This window comes from Poecilia reticulata, chromosome 14 (assembly GCF_904066995.2).
Source record: "Poecilia reticulata chromosome 14, P_reticulata-male-v2, whole genome shotgun sequence".
Classification (NCBI taxonomy): domain Eukaryota; kingdom Metazoa; phylum Chordata; class Actinopteri; order Cyprinodontiformes; family Poeciliidae; genus Poecilia; species Poecilia reticulata.
Genome location: NC_088843.1, coordinates 27897488 through 27909448, shown reverse-complemented (window position 1 = coordinate 27909448; position 11961 = coordinate 27897488). Strand labels below are relative to the sequence as shown.

Here is an 11961-nt window from a genome sequence, read left to right as displayed (position 1 = left end):
GTTAAAAGGGGATGTGTCTGAATATATCAAAACCTGCCATACATGTCAGATGGCAGGGATGGCAGGGAAGCCAAACCAGAGCATCAAGCCAGTTCCCTTGTGTCCAATTCCGGTGCTTATGCAACCCTTTGAACACCTCATTATCGACTGCGTTGGTCCTTTACCTCGTTCTAAGGTAGGGAGTAATTACTTGTTGACTGTAATGTGTCAGACAACAAGATATCCTGCTGCATACCCACTGCGTGCTATTACTGATAGGTCTGTGGTGAAGGCTCTGACCCAATTTATTTCTATTTTTGGTATTCCAAAAGTTATCCAGTCTGTTCAAGGCTCAAATTTATCTTCTCATTTGTTTGCTCAAGTGTTGAAACTGTTGCAGGTCAAGCATAATCAGGCTTCTGCATATCACGCTCAGAGTCAAGGTGCTCTGGAGAGGTTCCACCAGACCCTCAAGTCTTTGTTGCGTACCTACTGTGGGGAGTTAAACCAGGATTGGGAGGATGGCTTACCATGGCTTCTGTTAGCTGCTCGTGAGGTGGTGCAAGAGAGCACTGGTTTTAGTCCAAACGAGCTTGTTTTTGGACATGCGGTGCGTGGGCCGCTTAAACTATTACATGAGGCTGTGAATCCTTCAGAACCTCCGAGTAAGTTGATTGACTATGTCAATGGCTTTAAACATCGTTTGTATGTGGGGGTGGAAATGGCTAGGGAGAAGTTGACCTCTTCTCAGGAGAAGATGAAGCGCATCTATGACCGTAAGGTGGAACGTCGGTGTTTTAGTCCTGGTGACCAGGTACTTGCATTATTGCCAACTGTCAGTTCCCCCTTTCAGGCTAGATTTACAGGCCCATTTACAGTTCTGCGCAAGCTGTCGGATCACAACTATCTGCTGTCAACGCCGAGGCGTAGGAAGTCAACACAGCTTTGCCATGTGAATTTGTTAAAACCCTATTACACTCGGGAGGCACGTCTTTATCAAAGATAAAGAGGTGCAGGTTGAGAAAACTGTCTCTGTAGCTACAGTGAGTGGTTTGGGTTTCTTATCTGCGCTGGAAAACGATGGGGTGATTCCACCTAATGAGAGTTTGTTGACTGGCAGGCTGAAAAATTCTGATGCACTATGTAGTTAATTTTCAGTCCCTTTTTCTCCAGTTTCTTGTGAGTTTTTCCAGTGGCTAGGGTTGCTGAGCTGTTGAGGTGGGGATTGAATGGGTGATTGTGGTAAGACTGCAAAGTCCATTATTAATTGTAATTGTCACCTAAGTGTTGGGCTGAATTGATGTGTTTTTTTTAGTTCCCGTTGGGACTCCATTTTTATGGGGGGGAGTGTGACGATCCCCTCCTTTCCAGTAGGGGTCTCTAGTCCTGTGTTTTCTGGTTCTTTTCAGGAAGCAGGGAGATGGGCCGTTAATTGCACTCATCGGCAGATGATAAATACTGACGTCTAGCCAGTCACCGTCTGCTTGTTGGCCCTCCAGACAAGACCGGAACGAGCAGCATTGGGCCACACTTCTCTCTGGCTGGCTGGCTTGATCTCCTGGAGCGTCGTTTGGGTTATCAAATAAATTATTGTTTCTATAGGTCCGCTCGTCTGTCTCCTTTTTTTTGTCCTCGCCTTTGAGCTGGGCGTGACACTGTCATGCAAAGATGTGTACAGTTTATCACCTACAGTCAATACATCGTTCAGTATGTCAGCATTCCATGAACAAACGCTTTTCAGTGTGTGCTTTGTTAAAGCAACAAGACTAATAGCTGCACACTGAAGTCCGCCATATGTAAAACGAGCATCGCCTTGATGAAATGACCCACTGACTGAAGCAAAATGGCTACTGGAAGCATGGCACGCATCTGTTGCAAGCATGTCCTCAGTCAGTGCTCCAGATGTGTCCATGTTACTGGACAGCTCTTTGACAGAAATACCACAGAGTGAAAACTCAGTTACATGTAATGATTCCCTAAGTTTGTTCAAGTGAACCATTAAATCATTTAAACGCGTGTTAAATACGACAACAGGCGTGCCAGATTCTGATGCTAAACCCTCTGAATTCCGTGTTCCAAAATCCGCAACAGCAAAGTACTCTCCATGCTGGATGACCAAGATGGTTGCATCACGAAGACCAAAGATACACATTCCGTTTCTCATTAAATACATTTGCAATAGCTCATACAGTTCCCCCTCCTGGTTGAGATCAAATGTCCCGTTTACCATATCACCAAGACCTACTTTCCAATGCCAACCAAAAATAGCCTGATTTTGAACCAGCTTGCACAACTCTGGTTTTGAACCTGTGCTTGGTCTTTCTCGCGCAATATATCCTGCCAACTTCTGACCCTCTACTCGGACTTCATCTACATTCGCAGTCTTCCAGGTACAAATGGGAGAAATGTGGTGTTTTATGGCTGCTGTAACACTACATGACATCAAGGTATCAGGACTAGTCTGATTAGTACCAAGATATGTCCCTGGAACAAGAGACGGTGGAAACCCCTCTGAACACCTGCAAACAACGGGGTTAGCAGCCTGACCTTTGGGTGATGTGTGTGTACTTGAAATCACCCATCTCAGGCATCTAGAGTGAAAATGTGAAAAACATGACATCTCTACATCCTCATTTGGTAAAGGTAATTCATGCAGTCTGCTTCTCTGCCAAATATAATGTATATTACAAATCTATGAAGAGATTTTTTTTTTATAATACTGAAACTCATTTAGCATGCTACCCCACCAAATTTCCTTTGTTATGGTACTTGCAGGATGCTAAATTCAAAAATACTTTTCCTCTAGATATTCATGCTAGCAGAAAAGGTAACCACATTATTTTTGCTATGAATTGTATTACACTAAAATGTTAAGAATTAAGTGAATTAATTTTAAAGTAGTTCTTTTGCACAATTATGGACTGCCATGAGATTACATAACCTGCTATATTTTCTGTGAACCATCAGAAGATGCTGTAGAGAAATTTACTTATTTTTACTGCTGTCTACATTTATTTTGATACTTTTATTCTTTTTATAAAACCTAGAAAACAATCAAATTGAAGTAGATTCTATTTAAATTCCTTTTAAAGTATTAATGTTAAAACTCCAATGATGTTACTAAGAGTATTGTCCAAAAAATCGTCTAAGAAAGATTTGAAAATTGTACAGTCTATGTAGCTCTTGGCTGTGATATCCATGCAAGCAGAGGAGCCAACAACATTGTTTGCTCTCTGAACCACTCATTTACAGTAAAATACCACCTCCTCAGATCCATTAACTCAGTATTTACAACAGGAAAGATACCAAATTGTTACTGCAAAAGAATAAAATAAACTTCCAACATTTGAAATGTCAAAAATTAGAAAATTGTAATTACATTATGAAAATTGTAGACTGAAAAGAACAGCACTCACACAACATTTTTTATTTATTAATACACACTGAAGAGCACATTATACAAACCCCCTGGCCAGCAGGAACCTCAAAAGGACAGACGCACCCCACACCAGGATGGTCAGACGCCTCCCGAGGACAAGCAGGTTGCAGCGTAAGCTTGACCTACAAATAAATGACACAAAAAACATATCAAGCTGATTTGACACAAAATCAACAAATATGCAATGCCAAATGTTTTCAATAAAACACTTAGTAATTCATTATAAATTACACATTTAACCTTAATGTGAAAAACACAGTGTTTTCAGGCGGCACACATTCAACACTTCTGACAGGAGACACACGTGATGCAACTGAAACCTAAAAGAAAAATAAAGAAACAAACAGTTAAATAAGGTAATCTGTACCAGAAATATTAAATTAGCTTATGCTTGTACAAACCTCCCGTGTCACACGCCTTCTCTTTGGGAAAGCTGGTTTCTGTTTATGTTCCACAGGCTTTGACTACAACACCGCAAAGAATATTGAGAGTTTGTGTTATTTATAAAATAAAATACTAAGAATGTTAGTAGTTGGAGTATTCTGCAAATTACCTCGGTGCCTGTGTGAACATCTGGAAGAGCCGATGGAGAGACTGTTTCCATGGCAACCAAGATAGCGGGTGAGAAACGGACAGGATTTAATTGGATGAAACATTCCTTCAAAACCACAGGAGTCCCATCGCTCTATAAAAGCAAAATTTGAATTATTAAGATACCAGTGACATTGACAATTACATTTCATGAATAGCTACAAGCTTCACAGACTTGGTAATGAACCACTCTTTTCTTGGGTGAATCAGAGAAAGAGTCCAATTCCCCCGAGTGGTTCCTCTGTAAAGGTAGAGCACATATTAGACTTTTAGGATGACTATCAATAGTTAAAGGAACACCTTTCTTTCATTGCAAGCCAATAAAAGATCCATACCTTCCTGCCGGATCTCACGAGTGTCCACTCAGAAGGGTGTGGAGAAGGAGGAGAACGACGAGGACTCTCCACTCCCTTCACTACCACACGGGGCACAAACCTCGGTTTATACGGACGAGTTGCCTGACTCTGCACCAGTGGCTTTGGTGCTGACAACTCCAGGAACTGATAGCCAGCATTCCAAATCAGATTCCTGAGGATGTGCATCCCGTGGTCATCGCTAAGGTGGATCTGCACATATAAACAGTAATCAGAGATAAAATTAACACTTCATATTAATGCAAATTTGTTGCTTACTGTGTTTAAAATGAAAATGTACTTACGCCATCACAGTGTGAGACGGTCCAGAGGAAAGTGATCAGCGGTGGAAAAATAGGGAATCCCTGAAAAGATAATGACAAAATAAAATTAAATTGTGCAAACACCAATAACATTAAAAGAGATGCAATACATGTACCAGACAAAAACATGATTAGAAATATTTTAATACCTACCTAGCTTTGCTGACCTGCGGTGGAATTCTTGCTGGAACAAGTTCTGCTTCTCTCTGGACTCAGTCAAGTGGGGGACAAAGCCGGTACAAAACACCTAGAATAAATAACCGATTTAGGAATTTATATTCAAAAGACCTAGGAAAATAATAACCCATTAAAAACTTGATGTTTATATCACTGTTTCTACATTCCAGACCTCAAAGACTATTGCTCTGCATGCTTTATATGTGTAGCAGAAGGAAAATTTCTAAAGCATGCAGAGCAGTGGCATCTGTGAACTGAGATTGAGAAACACTGGTTTTTAATCAACAACAGTGCCCACCTTAGGCCAACGACTACAGACGGTCAACAGGTACCGCTCAAATTCCTGTCCGGCTTCTTCTGGATGGCGACTGGCCGTAAGGTTGTTTGACGGAGCCATGATGCAGACAGCGTCAGGCTCCCGAGGTACATTGGCTTTCATTACCTCAAGACGCAAGTCAGCTGCACAGGCTCCAGGGGTAGACATGAAGCCAAACTGTAAGCAGCCACTTGGCATCTCAACAATGCCGTCCGCAAAGGACCGCAAATGGGACGCTCCGATAAGAAGGACAAACTAAAATAGTACAAAACACAGCAACATAAGAACTATGCCTACATATTCTATTTGAAATCATTGCAGATTGTACTTACTTTCTTATCAAGGCAACCCTCAGGAATGACCAGCTTGTGACAGTGGTTGGTAACTTCACTAGCTGGCCATTTATTCACAGAATGGCGCCAGCCGGTGCCACGCCCTATTAAAAACATAAATAAAAGAATATATAAAAATTTATATAAAATATATACTCTGGATACTTCATGTGACATACAAATAAGGCATTCAATTTCAAATAATATAATTAAACACTCACGTGAAACAAAATCACTAGAGGCATTGGGCATCCCTACACGCCCAATTCGAACTGCTTCTACCCTTCTTCTTGCAGCTTCGGATCGGCGATGGGACTTTCCTCGAGACATCTACATTTCAACATGAAAGAATTAAGTGGAAAGAATTCATATTTATTGATAATTATAGCAATATAAATTTTATAATGCATCATAAAAATGACCTGGACTACAGAGAGGAGGTGGAGGAGCTAGTAGTTTGGTGCAGAGAGAACAGCCTGATCCTGAATGTTGACAAGACTAAAGAAATGATCGTCGACTTCAGGAAAAATCGGCCCAGCCACTCTCCACTGCTCATAAATAGTTCGGCTGTGGAGGTGGTCAGCAGCACCAAATTTCTGGGGGTGCACATCACTAACGACCTCTCCTGGACTGTGAACACCGCGTCTCTAGTCAAGAAGGCACAGAAACGTCTGTATTTCCTGCGGAGGATGAGACGAGCACACTTGCCCCCACCCATCCTCAAGACGTTCTACAGAAGCACCATAGAGAGCATCTTGACCAGCTGCCTCTCTGTGTGGTGTGGTGGTTGTAGCGTCTCCGACTGGAAGAACGTGAGGAGAGTGGTGCGGACAGCAGAGAGGATCATGGGGGCCACCCTTCCCTCCGTTCAAGACCTTTCATCCCGGCGCTGCGTGTCCCGAGGTCGAAACATCGTCAGAGACCCTTCACACCCACAGCATGGATGGTTCTCCCTGCTGCCCTCTGGAAAGAGGTTTCGAAGCATCCGGTGCAGGACATCCAGGTTCCGAAACAGCTTTTTTCCACTTGCCATTAGACTGCTGAACTCCCAACCGTATTGCACTTGAAAATCTGGTCTCCACATTATATCTGCCTCTTGCACAGAACAAAGAACTCTTTTACTGTTATTCCTTCACTCTATATTTTTCTATATTTATATACGTATTTACTGTCCTGAGCTGTATGCAACGAAATTTCGTTTTGTATTCACCTTGTGTATGCAATATGACAATAAAGTTTAACTAACTAACTAACTAACTAACTAACTAAAAGTGAGTACACCCTTCACATTTCTGCAGATATTAAAGTACATCTTTAATTTCAAGTGTATAACTGTGTTTATTCCTTTCATCATTAACATGAAATCATGCAAGTTTGAAAACATTTGCTCTTTATTTGAAAAAGTTATGAGGATGAACCAAGTATTTTAGCAACTTGAAATAAACTAATTTTTTTTAGGTAGAACATATTTCAGGCAACTAAAATATATGGTTCCCTCCTCATAACTGGTAAATAAAGAGCAAATTTTACTAAATTGTCTGGACTTATTGATGAGAGGAATAAACAAAGTTAAAGACTTGCTGTGAAATTAATTTGTTCCTATGAAATAGAGGGGTAACAGATTATTTCAGTCAGCTAAAATATATGGTTTCCCCTAATAACTCTGGAAAAAAATGCGGCGGAAAACTCATTGCTTGTTGACCGATCTAGCTTCTGTATTTGTTCATCAGGGAGTAAGCGAGCGGAGGAAAAAAATATCTCATCATAGGACCAAGTAACAGCAGAATATTGAAAGGAATTCATCGCAAATTAAAAATAATAATAAAAATATCAATTAATTAAAAAGAGCGATCTTTACAAAATACAGTAAGAACAGTTTAGTGAGAGCCAGCTAGAACCGATCAACGGCAGACTGCAAAACAACCTACGGCTGGCTGTAAACCAATTAGCTGCTGATTCTAAGCAGCACCGCTTGTTTGGTCCGATTGGAACCACAGCTCTTGTGGTTCCAAGGAGTTCGGTGGAACCAGGTCGGAAGTTCTAATGCAAAGACGGTCGGTCCTACTTTGAACCGTTCCGTGCAGTGCGAAAACGGCTTTACAAGACCTCATTTACTTATTTTACAAATCTGTTATTGCTTCTTTTTTAAATAGCAGCTGCCGATTAAACTGAATGTTACAACTTTGACATGATTATATGAGCTGTTTTACCGAAAAATCGATCAGCATCGTGAAAATTAACGATCTGCCTCTCTGGCTGCAAAGCGCGCTCCCGACACAGGTGAAACATATTTTCACGCGGGAAGCTTACCATCAGTCCAGGTCGTAACGTAACGTCTAGGAACTATTCCAGGCTTATAATTATTCACATTAGCAGCAGAAATGACAATAGCTAGACTAAGGGTGCGTTCACACTGCAGCCTGAAGTAACCCAATTCCGATTTTTTTGACGTAATGCGACTTGTATCCGATCTTTTCATGGAAGTGTGAACAGCACAGGTCGGATTCTATTTAGAATGCGACCCATATCCGATACGAATCCGATTCAAATGCGACCTAACTTCCAGGACAAATGCCACTATTCTGAGTGCAGGAAGAAACAAAACAACCATGGCAACCCTGGTATCCATGACAACCATGGCGGACGATAATGCGGAAAGCAGTCAGTGGAGAGAAAGCGAGGTATCTGACCTAATAAATATATGGGGGGATAGGTCTATCCAGTCCAAACTGGAGGGATCTTATCGGAACCGGGCGGTTTTCACTAGCATTTCACAAGAAATGACCGTGCGTGGGTATAGACGTTCCTGGCTCCAATGCCAAAGAAAAATGAAGAGCCTCCGTAAAAAATATAAGGAGGCTAAAGACTCAAACAAAAGAAGCGGCAGTGGACGTGTTACTTGTCCATTTTACAACGAGTTGGACCGCATTTTAGGAGACAAGCCCAGCGTTCAACCTTCGAACCTGCTGGATAGCTGCTGTGCCGAAGAAGAGCAGGAGGAGATGAGCCCAAGTCCTGCAGCTAATACAGCTGGTCCAGCTAGCAGCGCTAGCGCCGATTCAGGTGAGATATTTACACAGAGGACTATATTGCACTCATGAAAAAACAGGAATGCTACTTCAGTTTCGGCTATTTTATTTACCCCGGGCTTTATCCTTTGGAATGTTTCTGTCTGAAGCAGCCGGGTATTAACTCACAGAAAAAAATTGTTACAAACTTTCTTCTTCTGGTTACAACTTTACAACTTACGCTATTTATCTTTTTAAAAAAGTGATGCAACACGCAGCTGAGATTCTGTAAAACTTCTGTGCCTGAATAAAGACTAGGCAGAATGTCTTAAACAATCACATTAATAAGACAAATAAGATATATTAAATAAATGAATGAAAGATTGTTTTATCCATAACCTATAATCATTTAAATACTTCTAGGGTGTAACATATATTTATTTTTTACATATCATGATCTCATGTGTATTTACATATTATGTTTATAAAGGTGATGGGACACCTGCCTCTACCTCAGAGGAAAGTTCTTCAACAAGTGAAGATACAGCCTTTAATAGCGGTACATCTTCCACATCCACTGGCTGTAAGACACCATTTATTTTGTCCAATTATAAACAAACCTTCTACTAACTAAACTGAGGAAATATTTTGTTAAGGGTGCTTAAAATATATTTGGTATTATCATAAATATCATAGTTTGAATTGATTGCAGTTTTAAAATTTTTCTAACTGTAGTACAAAAAGATAACATGTAATGGTTTATCTGATCTTTCTCTTAATACAGCTACTTCTGCCACGAATAGAAAAAGAAAATCAAAGCTGGAGGCTACTCTTGAGGTTTTTGCTGACAAGATCAGTACTGCCCTCAAAAGTGAAGATGCCGATCTTTTGTTGAAGATGCAAGCAGCTCAGCATGAGCATGAATTGAAAATGTTCACGATGTTATCACAGTTCTTGGAGAGATCAAACCACCCTCCACAGCAACCATTTTACCATACTCCAATGCCGCCCTCACAGCCTTACACCCCAGGACAGCATCCTGCTCACCATTCCTCACCGTTTCCTATGACTTCTGCTCCATCTCCCACCATTGCTGTGTCCTATCTTCAAGACTTAAGTTCACCACTGCCCTTCAACAATGCTCATCCACATGCTCAAAATCTCCCTCAGCCCTTTTTCCAGACACCAGCTGATATGCGAGCTTATTCTCCACCCTTTCAGTTTCAAGATGAGGATGAAATTTAAACCAACTTGAAGTATTTTTGAACAGTACTAACATTTGTTTTGAAGCAGGCACTTTCACTGAATGTTACTCAGTTGCAATGCAATTTTGAGATGAACAATATTTTTAAAATATTTTGTTCTGTTTTCAAAAACAAATTTTAAAAATATTTATGATTTTTATTTTTTTTTAAAAAAGGTGGTTCAGAATTTATACTCAGAGGCACAGGTTTTTCTTCTATGAAAAAGAAATAAGATTATTGAAAATGTAATTTTGTTATTTAACAACGATGTGGTTACATGTAAAACACTTAAAACACTATAAATAAAAATGTGATAACATGCTAAACAGTTGAACTTTGTGAATAAAAATGTGATAACATGTTAAAACACTTGAACAACAAATACAGCTATTAATTCAACGCTGCCTAGTAAAAAATTCAGTGAGGGCTTCTCTGACTCTTGCAGGTTGTACATCAGGTAAAGAACCTCCTTCTGCTAATCTTTCGAAGGGAAGGACAGGTGCAGATTCTAAGTAGGTCTCACTGTGCAATTCACAAATATTATGAAGTGTGCAACATGCACTGATGACGGTGTTGACGGCAGAGATCTCCACATCAAGCCGTTTGCTTAGACATCTCCATCGACTCTTGAGTTTGCCAAATGCACATTCTACAACCATCCTTGCTCTGCTGTGGCGCTCATTGAAGTAGCGTTGATCTGTTGTTAAAGTTCCGGTATCTGCATGTCCTTTCAACAACCATCTTCGAAGGGGGTAGCCTGGGTCACCTAGCAGCATTATTGGCACTCGAACACCAATTATCTCTTCAGTATTCTAAAATTTTACAGTAAACAAAAATAAAATTTGTTTTGAAAAAAATCAAAATTTTCTATCACTATAACTAACTTCTATTACTAACACAGTACCAAATACTTACTGGTGGAAAAAGATCCCCTTTCTCTGCCAGTGCATAAACGTGTGAATTTTTAAGGACCCTGGCATCATGAACGCTTCCTGGCCATCCACCATAAATGTTGGTAAAGCTGTTGGAAGACATTTTTTAGTTTAGAAACTAAATATTTTTAAAATTAGCAAATATCAATATTTATTACCAAAGACGATGATTCACTATTCCCTATAGAATGACTGAATGCCATCCCTTGCGGTTGAAATAATCACCGGGATTCTTCTCGGGAGCAACTATGGGGATATGGGTGCCATCGATCGCTCCTCCGCACTGCGGGAATCCCCATCTCTCTTTGAAGCCTGCGATCACCTCCTGCAGAGCAGCTCCGTGGGGCATTTTAATGTACTCCGGCATGAGTACATGACGAACTGCTTTGCAGAATTCGTGGACTATGGAACAGACGGTGGACCTCGCAATACCGAAGAGGTTGCTTATAGTGCGATAGCACGCACCTGTTGCAAGCCAATACAGTCCCACGGCAACCCTTTTTCCCACTGGTATGGGTTGCCGAAGATGTGTGGCTGCACGTGTGAGTGTCAAAGAGAGACGCTCACATATGTACATAAATGTTTCTCTTGACACTCTAAAATTTTGGATGAAATTGATGTCATCAAAGCCAATTACTTCTGTTTCCCACCACTCCTGACTTCGAGTCCGAGCCCACACATTGCGCTGAACCGATGTAGCTGCCACTGCCCCACAAAATGCCATGGCCAAAATTCTGGCTCTCTTTCTTTTCGATCTTCTTAAGAGGAGTATGTTATTAAGATGCCTGCGGTTGGACAATAATTGGAAGATCGCTAAATATGTTCCATTTCCATCCATGTTTCCATCCATTTCCATGTTTTATGTTCGTCTCAGGTCGACCTTACGACAGATGCACTCAGGTTCAACGTATTTATTCTAACAAGAGAGGAAATTAAGTTGGTCACTTCACCAGCTTCTGCCCCTTCACATTAAATAAAATACATGGTTCCCGAGGAGCAGTTAAAATTTGTAAAATTCAAAATACACATTATAGGTTAAATACAAAACATCGCAATATTTGTCCATTTCACCCGGTATTTAAATACATTTGCTTAAAATACATTTTATAACTACAATACGTATAAATACATCACAGATCTGACCATGATACATACCGCAGTAAAAGACGGCAACAGAAAAAGGGGACGAGGCGTCACTTGGTTGCTATGGTTACGACAAACGGTCAACAGCAGTATAACATAATTAATGACCGGAGAAACAACTTTT

At 40.6% G+C, this 11961-nt stretch overlaps 1 protein-coding gene and 1 long non-coding RNA gene across 2 annotated transcripts; one reads left to right on the top strand and one right to left on the bottom strand.

Moving 5' to 3' along the window:
* Window positions 1–1444: 1444 nt before the first annotated feature.
* LOC145554942 (uncharacterized) lies at window positions 1445–5840 on the bottom strand. Its single transcript, XM_081615901.1, has 9 exons — window positions 5732–5840; window positions 5511–5614; window positions 5161–5433; window positions 4839–4932; window positions 4708–4727; window positions 4345–4575; window positions 4185–4250; window positions 3972–4103; window positions 1445–1537 (listed from the first exon to the last, which is right to left on the bottom strand). Exons 1-9 carry the CDS (start codon window positions 5838–5840, stop codon window positions 1445–1447), a joined length of 1122 nt encoding a protein of 373 aa, XP_081472027.1.
* A 92-nt stretch (window positions 5841–5932) lies between these two features.
* On the top strand, window positions 5933–10088 carry LOC145554853 (uncharacterized). Its single transcript, XR_014090883.1, has 2 exons — window positions 5933–9101; window positions 9303–10088. It is a non-coding gene; the product is annotated as an uncharacterized LOC145554853 (long non-coding RNA).
* Window positions 10089–11961: the final 1873 nt, after the last annotated feature.